The sequence below is a fragment of the Dermochelys coriacea genome, chromosome 13, assembly GCF_009764565.3.
Source record: "Dermochelys coriacea isolate rDerCor1 chromosome 13, rDerCor1.pri.v4, whole genome shotgun sequence".
Classification (NCBI taxonomy): domain Eukaryota; kingdom Metazoa; phylum Chordata; order Testudines; family Dermochelyidae; genus Dermochelys; species Dermochelys coriacea.
In genome coordinates this window covers 11,460,264-11,478,336 of record NC_050080.1, presented here as the reverse complement: position 1 = coordinate 11,478,336, position 18,073 = coordinate 11,460,264, and the positions used below count along the sequence as shown (strand labels likewise).

The following is an 18,073-nucleotide window of genomic DNA, read 5'->3' as shown; positions in this document are numbered from 1 at the left end:
CCACTGGGTCCCAGATTTTGGATGGTGACTCTAGGTCCTACTGTAATATTAAAAATAACCAGAGGGCAGATATTTTCCTAATTCTGTGAAAGATAATACATACAGCCAGAAGATTCTTCATCACTATAACTAAGGCAGTGTATGCAATCAAATAGTCCCACAATCTGAGAATATTCTTGACCGGCTTTAGAAGGAGACTGCTTCCAAAGAGCATGAAGTAGAAACAGGCCATCAGATAGCCCAGACAGAATATGTTGATTTGAGTTGTCCCAGTGATAAAAATCAGGCAGAGCACAAACCAGAAGTGATAGCCGAACACAATCACTTTAGCCATATCCAAATAGGACCTGTGGGAGGGGAAATGAAGTGTCAGAGCAGTATCAGGGCGACTCTTGTGTCTGCCAACTGGTGGCCATGCACTTAAATATTTAAACCAACAGTGCCCCTTGACTTATGGCAGCACCCCATTGCATCTACACATTATACACCAGCTCAGTCGAGACTAGATCAGTGAACTTTGTGTTCCCTAGGTAGAAGTTCTACCAGGTGAATTGAGATAATAGGCTTGCCCACTCCTTTTGCAAACAGTTATTTTATCTGTCTATTACACTAAAAATTAAAGTGGTTCATAAATACATTGTTGGTTCAGACAGAGAAGAGACAAGATGCTATGTGCAAAAAATTTCCACACAGTATGAACTTTGCATAGACCCACTCAAGATCTTTTGCTAATGAGCTGATAAAGTTAACTAAATCTATTTTGATCTTTATCCTAGGATACTGTAACAGTCCATTCTCTGATATCATGCCACCTTGTCATGAAATGACATTTTATTTGGATGCATTGATTATACTAAAAGCCAGTTACTATACTATATTAGACATAGGGAATTCCAACAGAGTGCTAGAGTTTAGCAGCATGGCAGCAATGGGTCAGCTTATAATTTTTAAGGGTGATGGTGATGAACTGTTGGAACAAACTACCTAAAGAAGTGGTGGATTCCCCATCTCTTGATGTCTTCAGATAAAGACTGGATGCCCATCTTGAAACTATGATTTAGTCAAACACAAGTTACTGGGCTCAAAACAGGGGTAAGTGGGTGAAATCCTCTGCCCTGTGTTGCACAGAAAGCCAGAGTGGGTGATCTAGTGGTCCCTTCTGGCTTTGAAATCTATTAATTATTAAAAGGTTTGTAACTAAAGATGAGGCCCACCTACAAACACCCATAAACTATGGATTGGATGGGGACTCTGAGCACAAATCTGGCTCCAGATCCAAACTGCACAGCTGCCCTCTACTTCTCTTAAAGGCCTGATAAAATCTTATATCCAAACACCTTCAAAATCCAGATTCTATGTTTCCACCTGTTATACTTATCCAAAGCAAAACTTGTTGGTTCCTACCTGCAGTGGATAAAGTTTGGCACAGGGCTGTACTGGCTGAGAGCAGCTGGGTCTAATTCATGGCTGATCTCCACATTATCTCCTGCCTCTATTCGCACACAAGCCTTATTCTCATCTTCGAATACCTGCCATTGCAGGGAGGCAAAAAGCAGAAGCAGGAAGTCATCTGGGAGGAGACAGGAAAACAGCTTCTTAGCAGCTTCAGGCAAGACTACTCTGATTATGTTTAATATTATGGTGACAATGATTAGTAGATAGCAGCAGGAATTTCAGACAGTAAAATGCTGCACTGGATTGATTGATACTTACACAGGAGAAAACTGGCATCAGGTCTCTTTGCAAAATCAGGCAGATAGAGCCACTTAATCAGATTGGAATGAATTGTCCAGCGAGAGGTTCTCCACGGATAATCTGTTGGCAAAGGGGTTCTTTTTGTCACACAAAACATTTTAAGCTAATTTCTGAACTTACAGCCTAGAAATGTTCGAGTTGAAGCGCACCGGCATTTCTCAAGGGAAATGGCACACGACAGGATAATAGCACATCCTCCTGATAGCACAGGGTTGGCACTATTGCTACCAATAAAAGTGAGCGCTCATCAGTGCTGAAACAACTAGTGTTGAGGACGTGAGTTCTCCAGTGTGAGTTGGATCAAGCCTCTGAAGAATTCAATGGGAGTCTGTGACAGGGCATCCACCCCACACTGGCATGTAAAGAGTTAAAAGAGGCCTAGAGAGACTGCATGGGGCGCAGTCAATAGGAGAGAGGTGGCAAGGAACAGCCAATCAGGGCCCAGCAGGTTCACATAAAAGGAACTGCAGGGCAGCATAAAGGTCAGTAGCTGCTGGGAGCCCAAAGGCTGAGGATTGTATCCCTAACAGACTGAAAGAAAGCCAGCACCACGGACAGGTCAGTTGCTGGCAGGGACTGAGGGAGCAAGAGACAGCTCCTGATTGGCTACAGGGACTAAACAGCTGAGTGCCCTGCAGTAAAGCCAAAGAAGATGCTGGGGCCATGGAGAAGTGATCCAGGGGATCGTGCCCTGCAGTAAAGGCAAAGAAGATGCTGGGGCCATGGAGAAGTGATCCAGGGGATCGTAGCAGTGATTAGAGGAACTAGAGATGCAGCAGGAGGCTGCAAGATACAGGGTCCCTGGGCTGGGACCTGGAGTAGTGGATGGGCCCGGGTCCCCCCCTCTCCCCAGTCGCCACTAGGGAAGTGGCATGATTATTGGACTGAGACGCTAATCCCCGGAAGGGGGAACATGGATAGTGACATGGTCAAAGGGATGAGCCATGAAGAGGATGCTGCAGCTCCAGCAGCTGGGGGAGGGGCTGTAGGTTGAATCAGGGACGGAGTGATGGTGTGCAAGCTGTGGATAGGGTGCGTCAGCCTCAAGCTAATCCCCAAAGTGATCACGAGGGGGCGTCAGCCTGGCCGTGAGTAATGCACCCCGTGAGAGAATCTTTCAACTGACTTTAAGGGGAGCTGGACCAGAACTTAAAATCTTTGTAGTGTTATTCCTGGCATGCAGTTTACCACATGGGCTTGGGATTGAATAGAGACGGAATTGTCCCGGTCTGTTCCAGTGTGTTCTCTGACCTCTGCTTGTTGTAGCTCAGAGCCAGCTGATCCCCAGCCAGTGAGTTACAAGCTATTTGGTCCCCCTGAAATACCTCACCTCATCTGTTTCTCTGCTGTGGCCTCGCTGCCCCCTCCCCTCCCGTCCCTTGGCTGTACCTGGTGTCTCTGGAATCATGGAATAGCTTGGCTCTTCTGATTCTCATAGTGCAGGGAGAGCACATGGCGTGTCACCTATGCTAGGAGGTGAAACCAAGCCAGTCATCCTAATGTGACTGTAACCTTTTGAAGGGGAAAAACCATAGAGAAGAAAAGAGAGGGAGAGAAAAGCTACAAACAAAAGACACAATTTTACAGGGATGTAATAATAATCATTGTAATACTAATATAATGTTTGGGTAAGTTTTGGAGGTCACCTGACCAGATAAAGGTGCTTCAGCTTAAACAGGTTTAACAAGTCTGGTCACTGGATGCTCGTGGTGGAGTCTAAAAGAAAGTTAAGCTGGAACACAAGAGAACCAAGAGGAGAGGATGGGTCTCCTCTCCGAGCGGGCGGTAGCCTCTGGGGATTATTGCCCAGTGGTTTTCAGTTGATTTGGTGTTGTTTTTAGGGGTAGGTAATAAACAAGCCCTGAGGAAAGGGTGTTAGATTACTGAGGCTTGGAGTGTTTATTTACATTCCCTGGTTTGTAGAACACCCCCTACCTCCCATTAGCTTACACACCATGACCAGGGACTTTCCCCTTTCGGTGTCCCTGTATGCCCTCTTCTCCTTGCAGAGCTGGATGGGATATGGCTCAACCGCCCTCACGTCATGACTTGACCAGTCCTCTTTCAGGTTATCAGTGACTCCTGGGGGCTTTTATATGTGTTCACTCAACCGCCCCCACTCAGACAATGCACCATGTTGCATTTACCTTTGCAGAAAGCAGGAGGAAGGCCAATGCACAGCAAATACTGAAAGGTCATGACACTGGCAAGGAAAGAGCAGTATCTCGGCCAGACCTCAGCCACTGCTTTCCTTCGGCGGCGGTGCAGCAGGTAGATCAGCCAGCAGCCATGGAGAAAGGCATAGAAATCCATACGCTGCTTAATGACATTCACAGCCACGATGAGACACATCTGAAAGAATGGAATGTTCCAGTGAGGCGGACGGCGTCAGCATCAGTTAAAGCCCACGGTTGCTCAGAAAGTCCTCCTGACTGCTTACTTTTTCAAAGGTCACCACTGCAGGGAGTGTTAGCACTTGGCTTTGTGGGAAAGTCGTACTGGTATCAGATAAGATGTGAATTTAAACCAATATAATTTTAGCAGTATAGCCCAGCCATGTGGACACTCTTACTCTGGCATAAGAGAGGCTTTTTTCAGTTTATCTTGCATCACTTAAGAAGGAGTTTAAACTAATCTGAACAAGGCACTCATTCCAGAATAAGAGCCTCCACATGAGCGTTATACCCATGTAACTATAGTAGTTTAACTGTATTGGTAAGACCCTCCCATGTAGACAAGGCCGTAGTCAAAGTTGATAGATTCAGGAAAGGAGAGTTGGTCACTAGGGAATAAGATATGAAGAGGGAAAATTCTGCCTTTTCTTCCAGAAGGGTGACTTTCCCTGAACCAATGCTATGAAGAGAAACACAGAGAAGCTCATGTAGTGAAGGGAATGACTCTGACTACAAGGGCCAGGTTTTCAAAGAGGATGTACCCACAAAACAATGCATTTACCTCACGCTACAGTGAAAACCATCACCAGAAGGCAAAAAAAAGGACCTGCTGACATGTTAAATTGTTTATAGCAGCAATAAAAATTTTCTGCTGAACTTCCCCCTCCTTATCCTTTGGGAGAGAGAGCGCAGCACTCCATCGGGGCACAGGAGCCAGCTGCTGCCACCTTGAAATGGAGCATGATAAGCCCAAGGAGAGCAGGCCATAAATTGCAGGCAGCCTGGATTTTAAAGCTGCCCTCCCCAAACTGAATCCCTGATACTGTAATCTGCTCTCTGGTGTGGCAACCTGGGCAGGGGAGGCTTCAAATAACAACCAGCTCCAACCAGGGAGGTGAATCAAGCCCTAGAGCTCTGCATCTGTGCAAATCTGATCTCTTTTAATTGCTGCCTATATCTGCATGGGAACACATTTTCTAGGGGGAGTCAATGGAGTTGTGCTTGGGAATTTAGATTCTCTGTCTGTGTGTGTGTTTTCCACAGGCTTCTTAATGCCTCAGTGAGCTATTGCTGCAGACTAAGTCCAAAGAGGATTGTTCTCCCCGATATTTGCTCACCTCTAGTCCAAACTTGTAGAAACTATAGTTGATAAAGTATTTGATGCAGCTGAGTAACCCATCATCCAGGTGCTCTCGGGTGATGGTATCAAAAATGATCCCTGTAACGGGTGGCGTCAGCTGGTTTTGAGTCCGGTAGAAGAGCTGGTGGTGATGCACAGTCACTTCTATTACCATTAATACCAAGATGGTGAGATGGCTCTGCAAGGGCAGAATGAAATGGCACCAGATGTTAATGGCATCCTAAATGTGATATTGAGTAACCCACACTGAGAAAAGCAAACGGCAGCACAAATGGAGCTTACAACAACTAAGCTGCTGTTCTGAGCTGTGTCTTGTCCGTTACATTGGATGCCAGGGGCTCTGCTTTTGCTCTGTTTTGTGAAGTGCCATGTACATTTACAGCACTATAAAAATGTCTCATGAGAATAAGTACTATGAGAAATGAATGATAAATGCTTCTTTTCTCTCCTGAAACATTGCAACATGTCTTGGAAAAGAGTCTCCCATGGACTTCTCTCCCATAATACTGGAGTGGTAGCTAGACTGGATACAGACCAGTGGCAATTTCAAGGGATAAGATGTTCTTTGAAACAAACAATAATGACTCTTGAAGGTATGAAGAACATTTACTGGTGTCTCATCAGCTGCTGAAGCAGAATGAGAAGAAAACCAAGTACAGAAGAATGGCTGAGAAAACCACCTCATTTTCTTTGGTAAATCTCCTCTCTCTTCCATCTATCCTGTCACCTTTTATTTTTTATCACATCTTCTTATTAAGATATAACCAGAACTTATTTTTTAAAGAAATTTTCAGATTCCCATGTTGCTCCCTCTTCCTATTTCAAGCTCCTCTTTCTGCTTACGCCTGTCAAAGTTTGACATATCAGCAGAAGGTTTGTGCTGAGTGAAGCTGCTGATTACCCCAGTTACTCTATTTAGTAATAGTGACAGAAGACAGCACAATAAGAATCCTACCTTCAGGCAGGGTAAAACATTGTCACCGCACTTCCGTAACCCTCCACACCAATTGGCGGGATCAACAGGAGCAATGTACAACGCTGATTTCTGCAACAGCTCATCCAGGCTCTCATGATAGTAGGTTCTGTTCTGGTATAGCCCCTATAGAATGAAGCATGTTTGTCTGAAATACACTCTCAGAAACTAACTCCTTCAATCATAGGGATAAGCACAAGTCCTAGTAGCTCCCCTACTGTGTTTAAAGTATTTTTTTTAATTTATATCCAGAATGTAATGCACACAAATGGAACAGATGCTTTTTGTGGTAGGTATGGATGATTTTCTATTCCAAAAATTTCACCTAAGAGTGCTTGGTTTATTTCTTGCTTGGCAACACTTCTATATGCATAACTATCATTTATACATCTTTTAATTTTATAAGCCTATTGACAATTCATTTCTTTATGCCCAGTAAGTAACATAAGAGAGAAGTGATTGAGTAAAGGAAATTAAGTTCCTTAGTGTACTTTGACCTAATACTGAAACAGGGTATGTTTAGTATGCAGCAGGTTCCACGTCTCATCTGTGCATGGCACACTGAAGCACAGTAAATTTACATCCCAGCTTGCCACACATGAAATATTTGTGTAGACATGCCCTCAGTCCGTACTCATGAATCCTGGATCTGCTACTTGCTGTGTGACCATGAGCAAGTAACTTCTTTTTGTCTCAATTTGCCATCATTTTGAAGCTCAAATACAAATCAGGTAGCTTTCCATCCTGCTTAATATTTGAGACTCTAATTCTTTTGCCAACACAAAAATTTAACCCACCAATTTTTGCAGATGTGAAAACTGTAGGTATGAATTGTGCCCACAAAAGGAAGGTCTCCATTTATCTTCAATAGCCCCAGTTCTTTACCATCTTTCAACAAGAAAGTTTCAAAACTTTCCATTCCCTTTCACATTGCACAGGTGTTTATCAAATGCAAACCAACAAAAGCATCTCAGGAAAGCTTTGGCTGAGAGAACTGCATTCCCAGGACTATGTTAAATCTTGTCTTGTTGTGGCATGGAAGTTGCACATTATTCAAAGATATTCTTGAACTTGAAGAAGGACACTGCTTGCTGGCTGGTCACAGATCTTTGCTGAGTGCGATGTACTAAGAACCCCATCCCCTCCCTAGGCTTCAGAGCCTGAACTTTAGTCTGAGATGCAACATCAAAGAACCATCTATACAGCTAATTTTTGACCAGCGAGGCTCACTCTGGCCCTCTGAGTCTGTCGACCCAGGCTGGGAGGTTCACTTTTTTGCTCACTCAAAAAGCTATGCTAGATATATCCCGAGTGTTTGCAGAATCAGGACCCGAGTGCTTTAGAATGCTCACCTGCATACAGTTTGAGGAGTAGTCATGCGGCCTGATGAATTTCAACTGGTACATCATTTTACAGATAACCATCACACAGGACCAAACTGTGCAGATCTTTGATGCATGAGGGCGGAGCTTGGGATAGGGCAGGGCAAACACCCAAAGGATGAAGAAAGGGTAATTCATCAAAGATACCTAAAATAAATGCAGGAAAAAAATCAGAGTTGTTTCACTGTAACTTACCTCTTTGCTGGTGTGTTTTGTGGATTGAGGAATTCAGCTTGTGGTATTTGCAACACAATACGGGAATAACAGATATACTATTAGATAAAGCAAAAGACTATTTGAGGAAAAAATATGCCCTGATGGTTTGGGATGGCACGTAACACTGCTGGGCAGAAAGGTCCTTTCCTGATGTTTAGAAAATCTTGTGTTATGTAAATGTAGTAAGTGATAGTTTTGATTTACATTTTTCTCTTACTGATATTTAAGGATGACTTTTGACCTTGCAAGGGACTAAGTGACATTTAGGTCACTGTTATGTAGTTTCCTAGCTCTGTAAAATTTGATGTCTACAGTTTGCACAGACAGATTCATGAAAAACATTTATGAAAACCTGGATCTTAACAGAAACAAACCGGAACAATTTGGGTTCTGGTGAAGCCCTGTCTAACTAGCTATTTGCACATGCATTTAATTTATGAAATCTTGGGTCTGACTTACATAAGCCACCTGAGTCTCAACTAAGGTTTATTCTGATGGCTGCCGGGAGGAAAGGAAACTTTGCTTAGCAAACCGAAAAGAAAACCAAGTAGGCTCTGTTATGCCGTATCACATGATTAAAAATTCTAAAACAAGTCAGATGGTGCCCCACATCTAGGCACAATAGAAGTCCTTGTGCTCTCCTGAATTCAAGTAAACTTAACTAAAGGGGCAGGGAAGAATAGGGTCGAAGTGAGGCCATGGCTCTGTGGCATCCACCACAGAAGTTAGCAGAGCTGTTCATCATCAGATGAGAATTTGTGCTACATCTTCTTTAAGGGTGGCATGCTGGCTACATTCCCCAGAAGACCTTGGAGGCAGTGTGCAAGCTGGTGCATTAAAGGCACAGTGAAGCTTTGTAGCAGGTTGGCAGATTCTAGGACTCTACATATAAATGAACCCTTTATGAAGGTGCATTGGAATTTATAGCAGAGAAGTACCAGCACGTCGATTCAGTCAGGTCCATCCAGAATATATAAAAGTGTTTAAAGCCTTTCAAAAAGCAGAGGAAACTAGGGAATAGGGGAGAGGTGTTGGATGGAAAACCCTAAAAACAGCCAGCTTGCAGAGATCATTTAGATTGAGGTTTGTTTGGTTGCTTGACTTAACAATAAAGCCAAACTCCAGGAAGCTGCTCAGGTTGGCAACATGCAGTGTGTGTAGACCTCATTAGACTCAGGAACAACCCCCACTAATATACATTTCTATGTACTTAGAGGATTACAGTTACTGGCCTAAAATACGAACATAACGGGCCATGGCTGCTGATTTGGGGGGGATCTGAGTCTCTTGTAGCACCAGGAAAGGTGTTTGCAGAAAACAACTGATATTTTCAGGTTCTTCATGCTATTCACCGACCTCCTGGAGAGTGATCCAGATGATCCAAGTGGAGACAATTTTAAGGATATGCAGCTCTAGGACTCTCCAAGCTAACACCTGAGTTTTATGAAACTTTTCCAAAAACTGCAGGAGAAGAGAAGCCAACTTGTCGATCACCAGGCTACATTTATTAGGCCCTCCCACTAAGAAAAGAAAAGTGCTCGGTTAGTGCTTTAAAATAACTTTTAAAGATGATTTTGGAAACAGAACAATAGAAATCCTTTACTATTTTTACTGGTTTGTAAAATGATTTGTCAGCTATATCTTCATCCTCCACATCAGAGTAAGGAAGGAAGAATTTGGGACGGCAGTATTGTGGTGGAGAAATATGGGATTAAAGAGGTCAACAATAGCTCATTCATGGAGAGCTATTCCTTCCTCTGGCTTTGACTATTTTATATTGATGCAATTAAGCTTTAAGAAATAAGCTGTGAATTCCACTGTATCACAGTTCCTGCTAGAGCAAAGTCAGGTTAGGAATAAAGCAAAATTGTATTTGGGGCCTAGATCCAAAAAACAATATATATACCATGCTTTATATCTCCATACTCCCTATTCTTTATTGCTTCCTACTGCCCTTGTGTTTAGGGAGGACAAGGACTGCAAGTATGGTCAGCCCTTGGGCAGGAGTCCCACTGCTATACACCTACAATGCCTGAAATCAAGCCCTAGAATAAGAATACTCAAGTACTTGCCTATAAATTACATAGTATTGGCTTTGCTCCATGTAAAAAAAAAAAACATTCAACCAATGCTGCAATATCATATCATCACCTGATTTCTCCTGCTGAGCCTCTCCCAGGATTTCATCCACTGTTGTCTTCTCTATCTTGTCCAAGGTGGTTTGATTTTCACCATGCAGTTCATTGGCTGCCAGCCTATTGGGAATGCAAGAAAGTTGCTAACGCCAGACAACTTAGACATTGATCCCTTTACCTTGTAGTGTTAAAGAGAGTTAGACATATTCTGATATTACACAGATTGTGATCCATTTTTAATTGCCTGCAACTAAACTGAAAGGGAACAGAATACAAAGCTGAGGTATACACCTATGATATATGTATAACTTATGGATGGGATTTTCAAATGAGCTCATGGTTTGCCTAGCTCCGCTCTGATTAAAATCAGTGGTAGAACTCCCACTGAATTTAACAGGAGCAGAATTGAACCAAAGCTGAGCAAGTTTGAAAATCCCACCCTATTATGTTTGTAAATAATACTACTGTGTTGTGAGCCTGGGGTCTAAACTAAAGCAAACAAATCTCATATTAATTCATTTTTAAAAAAATCTGTCTCCAATATTTTCTTAGACATGCTATGACAGTGCTGCATATATTATATGAACAAGTGTTCCCAATGTCCGATTTCTAAGTACAAAATATACTAGTTGGTTCTACTATAAATTCATGGAAAAGTAACACGAGTAAATCCATTTACTCCTAATCAGAGCTACACCTATGTGTCATCCAGGCATCAAGAGCAGAGTAGACTCCAATTAAGCATACAGAGAAATGCATTCCTCAGTGTCATTTCATTCTCACCTGTTTTGCAGTTTCCAAATACTTTCTTTAAGCCTGAAAATTAAAAGCAGGAAAAATATAACATCAAATATTTGATATCTGTCTAGTTTTCTACAAGTACTAATATGAATCTCTTACAGATTTATGGAGCCTTTCATCCCAACAGGCCCAAAGCAATTCACAAATTATATATGGCCACATTCATACAGTATCCCTGGTTATTAATAGGAATCAAACCCAACACCTTCAGCACCTACCACTCGAGCTATCAGTAAGCAGCTAACAGAAAGCAGCCAGTGATTATCCTTGCTGGGGAGAACCATTAGAGAGAGAGAATTCAACACACTAAACAAGTGTTTTGACCCTACACTGCACCAACTACAGTGCATCCACCTTGAGTGAGGAAAGCGGCGAACTTGCACACAGAATACTGCCCTACAATACAGGAAAGAAAATGTTGGCCAGGACATGTATGGGAAGGTTATTGATGGCCTACTCCCTATTTCTCCTTCCCCTCTCCATCAGTGACATATTTTACTATCTTTGCTGAGCTCCATTGTGTGTTATCCTATGGCAGAATGAAGTACAATCAAAATAACGGTGCTGCATATAGTTAAAAAGAAAATGTTTGGAAAAGGATGAAGAAATTAAATGAACTCACATGTCAGCCAGGAAATACACCTGGGTTTCAGTTTTCTTTTTACTAGAGAGAAAATATAGCATAAAGTCAACATATGTTCTCTTTAGCACATGGCTGACAGGACGTGCCTCATCTTCTCACATTATCTTCTGCATCACAATGAGGTTCAGTGCTAGTACCTTCCTTTCCAAAAACCCCTCCAAAAATAAGATGGGACCAATATTTCTGGCATTATACAGAGTTCAATTTTCAAAGCTGGGTTACTAAATCAGGGAATGCATTTGTGCTTCTGGGTGCTCAAACTAACACCTAAGCACCTAACACGCGTGTTTCAAGGATCTTTTTGGTATTTATGGGAATTCTCATAGGCATGGGGCTCCATGCTGGCATGGCCTAATGCAGGATTAAGATTTTTAGGCACCCAAGTTTGAAAATTGGGCCCTTTCTCTGGTAGGAACATTTACCTATGTTGCAAGCTACGTGGCAATGGTTCAGTGTGTACTATACTGAAGATGAGTTTATGTGCTCAGTGTTGCTCCCATTGAAATCAATAACAAAACTAACCGGAATTTCAGTGGGAGCAGGCTCTTTATGTATGTATCATATATATTGGCATATTTCTATTATCCCCATCCCCTCCATTCAGGGGAAAAAACATACAATATTTATTATCCAAAGAAAATCAGCAAAATTAACATGGAATATTTTAGGTATAATAGGAGTCATTACAATTCATTAAGGGAAAGTAACATATTAATGTATTTCCACACATAATAAGATTTCCATCAAAATTCCTGCCAATATTTTGGAAAGTAAGGAAAGTTTATATTGTTCTGTTCTTGTCTGACTCTTATTTTGAGGCAAATTTTCAAACCAAGACACAAGGTTTCCATACCAATGCACCCAGAAAGCCCCAGAATTTTGCATGGAAAGAGGAATTTTTGAATGCCAAAGTGGGATTACTGTGCACATCTCTTTATGGGCACAACCATTGTGCATGGCTTTGAAAATTTGGCCTATTATGTTTAAAAGACTAGATTTCAAATAAGCGAAGCATAGTAATTGCACATGCATATATGTGACCAGTGTTTATGTGAAATTCCCCCAGCTGAGTAAGTGCAGGACAAATTATCACAACTAAGTATTTGTTTCTGGAGGTACCATTTTGTATGTGCAGCTGTAACAAATGCATGCACCAATTAGACTTGCTGTAGTTGCGGGCCTAATTTATCTGTAAAGTGCATTTGTTCCTCCATGTGCATCAGAAAACCAATATAAATTCTTGTAAATATATAAACTGTAAAGCACTTTCAAGTCTCATTTTCCAGCTGATAACTCTTCTGTAGAAACATGCTCACATGCTTGGCAGTTTACCAATGTGCAGATCTGGTCACATACCTGCCAAAAGTACATTCATGCTTGATAGGAATGTTTCTCAGGTCAGTGATCTTCAGAAAATCCTCACTAAAGTAATGAAGCTGAAGGATGCAGGCCAGGAGAAAAGTGGAAGGAAGCAGAATCTTAGCAAACAGTTCTACCGTGTCATACTGTTCAAGACCCAGGTCTTTTAACCTGTCAGGTAAAAAGGAAAAAGCCTTTCACAGGTCAGCCTTATTAACTAAGGGACACATTTGTAGTAAGGATACAGAAAAAGGTTACTCTAGAATATAGTGAGGTAGCTAGTTATATGGAGCTACTATAGAATAGACTGATCTCAGTTTTAATGAGCATCAAGGAGATTCTTCATTGAGGCTTTCTGGATGCAGAGAGACCATATAGTTCTCTCTAGATCTCAAGATTCCAGAAGGCTGACGGAGCCTTGTGCTACCAGTCATGGTCTCCCTAAATCCTGTCCTGGATTCTGAAGTCTTGGCAGGGGCTATTCACTACACTTCATCTACAGAGATACACCCTTTTATTTTCAATGTTATCTTGAGTTCACATAAAGAACCCTGTTGTCTTTTTCAAGCACAGAATGTTATTCCCAAACTTCCTTCCTGCTGTCTCTCTCTCTTTCTCTAACCTCAGGAAAGATCCAAGTCCCACTTTGTGTGGGGGAATAAACTCCATTGATTTTAGAAAAATCTACCACTATGTGGCTACAATTACTGTGAAAACCCTCAAACTATTTAGCTAAACAAAGTACAGAGTCTTTCCAGAAAAGCTGACTATAATATTTTCAAGCTAACATCAGCAATAGTTCCCAAAAGAAAAAAAGATGATGAGTCCCTCAAGCAAGCCTGGGGTTTGTATTTTAGCAAGTCACCCATTGTGGTTTGTTTGGGTTATACCCTACATCCTCCTGCCTTAGCCACATCATTGAAAATACAGAAACCACCGGGAGCTGTTGTACGTCCCAATAAAGGAAATAGGGTAACACACCCTCACTGCACTATTAATCTCATAATAATGCTGTGAATTTATTGGGCTTTATCAAGGGAAGTGCTGAGGTACCCAGCTCACACTGAAATCAGAGGAGGCACTCAGCACCTTGTAGGACTGGACCCATACTAGTCCTTTCATCCATGCGCCTCAGTGTGGCTACAATCATTAACTAATACAACATAGCTCAAATTTATGACATTCCAGGCACATACTTACTAACCTTAACAGGCATTTAGGCCCTGATCCAAAGCTTGCTGAAGTCAAAGGGAGTCTTTCCATAGGCTTTGGAATCAGGCTAACAGGATGTGATAAGGGAGGTTGTAATTTAATTGCGCTATAAAGGAGTGATGGGGTGGGAATTATGATTGAATGGTGATCAGTGTAACAGTGTGTATGAGCCCTTTAACAACATGTCTACTGGCGCATGCTGGGAAAGAGGACCTGGTTTATAAACCCTTTTGTCCCTCATCCCAGTGAGGTTTTGAGAAGAGTGGTAGCTGCTGGTGGATTTCTCCAGGACAGACCTAGGAACTGAGCAAAGGTATCTGAGAAAGGTCTTGGGGCTGGGTAAAGATGAAAACCTTGGGCAAAGGAGTATTTTTAGGGCTTTGCCTAGAGTTTTCTTCTCCTGGGTGAAGTTACCAGAGTTGTGTCTTCCTGCTGAGTTGGAGGAGGGGGAGGAGGAGGGGGAAGGAAGGAAGCCCCACATTCCCCACTTCAGCTGAGGGAGCCTGTGATCAAGTAGCCAGGGATTCACCCAGGGACTGTGTATTTTGGGCCTTCTTTTCTTTGTTTATGGCTTTTTTACATTAGCCTCTAGGGTGGAAATGCGTGGGTGAAGAAACCTGATGAGGAGGCACTGTGTATAGTGAACTCTTGTGGCCAGGCTGCCCAGTTGTTTACTTGGGACTTTGGATATCCTGCAAGGGGTGGCCTTGTAAGTTTGGCCAAAGGGCTAAAATGTCCACACCTATCAGGTACTGATCCTGAAGGGAATCTAAGGCAGCCGCTATACCTGATGATGGAGAGATAAGAGCCAGCTACTGTTAGCAATGGATTTTACTGGCTTCATGTAACTGTTGGGGTGGGGGACACATAGTATTTCGGGTGATCCAAGAGCCAGATACTGATATCTTTATTCATGTTGTGTGACTCACACTTACTTTGAATTCCATTGAAATCAGTAGCTATCCTTATGGAGTCAGGTGGCATTTGGAGTAAGGGTACTTGAATAACCAGTCTACATTGTGAAAATGATTCCTTCAGCCTTGAAAAATTCCTCCTCTCATCTTACCTGGGGTGAATACATTTTGGATGGGCCAATAAATGATCATTTATTCCCCATCATGGTTATTGTCATGCTTAATGCAGGTGAGCAGATTCTGAGTCAGATCCTCATTGGCAAAGTTCCATTAATGTCAATAGCACTATTTGTGGTATAGGGTACTATTCAGGGTGAGTGATCATATCACAGTCTGGTCTATAATCTCTGTGTTGTCTATTAGACTGTAAGGTCTTTGGGATAGGGACTGTTGCTTGATATGTTTGTATACTACCTAGCACAGTGGGCCCTAATCTAGGGTTGATGCCTCAAAGTGCTGCCATAATACATATAAATAATATAGATTCCTAGATAAAATGAGTGAAATAGGATTTCCAGGAGGATAACTTTGTTTCATTTCTTTAAAATATAATTAGAGTCCTTACCCCTCCTCTGACAGTCCCAAAGTCAGGAGCAAGAACCCAGAAATGGTTTTGAACTGGTAAGCATACACAGCAATGAGGACCACCATTGAATAAGAGACAACGGTGAGCCAAAAATACTTCAGAATTCGTCTCCACCACTCATAGTGAGCCTGAAACCAAATGCATCTCAGGTTAGATGAACCTCAGTTTGTTAAGTAAACTGAAGACAGCCCACTGACAGCATCTAGGTCAAATCCCCTCTCCTATCCAAAATGCTAAACTGAGAACTCCTATTGATGAGTCTGGAACATTTGACAAAGTGTGTGTGTGTGTGTGTGCGTGTGTGTGTGTGTGTGTGTGTGTGTCTCTCAAAGGTTTCCCAACAAAATGAGCAGCTTGGATATCTATTCTATTTGAGACAGTCACTTCAATTCAAATTGAATGGTAGCCATAGCAAATGAGAAGCTTCATAGACTAAGGACAAAATATAGGCCAGTAGCTGTATCAAGATAATCATACTGTAGGCAAAGCAGGATACAAAAGGGCAAATCCATAGCTGGTGCAAATTGTCATAGCTGCATTGAAGTCAATTGAGCTATGACAATTTACACCAGGTGTGGATCTGCCCTGTAGGAAACAAAGTGGAGAGAGTGAGAACTTTAAATTCCAGTTTGCTTACCTGATATAAAGCTACACAGAACAGAAAGAGTATAATGTACAGAATTTTGTAGACCACTACTTTGCCATTGAAACTGACAATGGAAAACATGGCAGCGCAGAAATAGATCCAGTATTTAACCAGCATTCCTTTAATCAGAGAGCCAAATATTTCCAGCAGAGGATTGTGCGAGATTTCCCTTTCTGTACAAAGAGCAATGCAAATCTGTCAGGTGTGACACTAGGGTGTGCTTGGTTATTGTAACATTCTAATACCTTTATTAACATTCCTCATTCCTAGGCTAGCAAATATCGATCCTAATGTGTTTAATGTCCCATGTTAAACTATGTCACAGACTTAGATTGCAACTGTGTCATATACTTAGATTTTTGGGGCAGGGACCAACTTTTTGTTCTGTGTTTGTACAGCACCTCACACAGTGGGGTTCTGGCCCAGGACTGGGGCTAAAGTAAGCAAAGATGCTAAAGTAAGACAAATAAATAATACAGCAATATAATGTATTGCTAATATAGTAATAATATGGCAATGGCTTCCTGGGCTTGTTAAATGACCTAATACATCAAGAGATTTGGCATCTTCTATAATGGTGACTCATAGGAACAATGGTGATGGGGAGCTAGAAACACAACAGGCAGTTGGAGTATCAGGGTGGTCTGATGACATAATGTTATGTTTCCTTACCATTCACATCCACTGTCACTTCCGTGAGAGTTTCTTGCTTCTCCTCCGTACGTCTTTTGATCATATGCTGCCTTAGCAATAGCCAGAACGTGAATGCATAAAAGATCTGCAATGAAACCACATTTGTGCCTTACTTTTTCATGGAAAGAACCCACATAGAAATGCAAATAACTCCTCTCCCTAGGAATATAGATTCCTAATTCTCTGTCCCAATGAAGTGGAAAAATAGTAGCACAATGGAAAAAAAAAGTTGGTCTAGTGCTTAGATTTTACATATGTTTAAATTGTAACTAAGGAGCAGAGTCTAGGCTGCAAGGTCTTAGGGACCACTCCTATCTTTTATTATGTGTTTGTATAGCACCTAGCACAGTGGGGTTGATCCCAGGCAGTACTGCAGTACAAACTGAGAATAATCATTTGCAAACCAACTTTTTTAGTGAAAACATTGTTACTTTATTTGTTGCCAACTTAATAAGTTTGGCTTAGGCAGAAGGCAAAATGTGGCTTGTGTGACACCATCCCAAATATTCTTCCTCCCCAACTCTGGTATAAAAACTACACAAGTCCTGAGGTGAAGTATATAAAGAGAAAATAAAACCTCTCTGTGACGATTTATTAATTGATAGGGATTCTGGCTCACCTTCATTTTCTCTTACACATACTTGATCTTAACTATTTGCCACCACTTCTTGCCTCCACTTCTTGGCCTCTCTTACAAAGTCCATTTTTAACCAACTGAGTATTAACCAGGCTAGAGATGAGCCTGGATCAAACCCCTGAACTCTGGGAGAGTTTGGACCCAGATCTGAATTTTGCAGCTGGCCTCAATCTGTATAATGCACTGAGACCAAAACCCAAATCTGAACACCCTGAACCTTTCAGCAACTTCAGATATATATCTGGTTCCAAATTTTGTGGCTCAGACCCATCTCTCAGGCACACTGTGCTGAATCAAAGCCTCATAAAAGTCCAAGCAAATTAAGCCAACTTCATCAGGCCCTGTCTGCTTTCGTTGTCATTCTTTCAAAGAAATGAATTGGGTTTGATAAGTACATGATGACCACACTGTGGAAATCTCTTATGACTATCTCTATTGAGTCTGTGAGTCTTTCTCATTTGGTCCCTGATCGTGATCTCAATTTTTCCCCCCAAAATGGAGGTGCAACTTATAAATATGTATTTTCTTGGTTCTTTCCTGTGTCTGCATTACTAGCATCGCAATTAAATGAGAAAACACCAAGTCTG

The 18,073-nt window shown here is 41.9% G+C and overlaps 1 protein-coding gene across 1 annotated transcript in view; it reads right to left on the bottom strand.

Moving 5' to 3' along the window:
* Positions 1–18,073, bottom strand: part of LOC119842139 (piezo-type mechanosensitive ion channel component 2-like) — a 58,714-nt gene that overhangs the window by 34,830 nt on the left and 5,811 nt on the right. The window contains exons 4-16 of the mRNA XM_038370057.2: positions 16,829–16,934; positions 16,148–16,329; positions 15,490–15,638; positions 12,796–12,969; positions 10,012–10,115; positions 9,217–9,380; positions 7,615–7,791; positions 6,245–6,388; positions 5,267–5,467; positions 3,903–4,107; positions 1,714–1,815; positions 1,405–1,570; positions 104–347 (exon numbers count right to left, since the gene is read on the bottom strand). Coding sequence (XP_038225985.1) covers positions 104–347; positions 1,405–1,570; positions 1,714–1,815; positions 3,903–4,107; positions 5,267–5,467; positions 6,245–6,388; positions 7,615–7,791; positions 9,217–9,380; positions 10,012–10,115; positions 12,796–12,969; positions 15,490–15,638; positions 16,148–16,329; positions 16,829–16,934 — 2,118 coding nt within the window. The remainder of the gene's footprint in view (positions 1–103; positions 348–1,404; positions 1,571–1,713; positions 1,816–3,902; positions 4,108–5,266; positions 5,468–6,244; positions 6,389–7,614; positions 7,792–9,216; positions 9,381–10,011; positions 10,116–12,795; positions 12,970–15,489; positions 15,639–16,147; positions 16,330–16,828; positions 16,935–18,073) is intronic.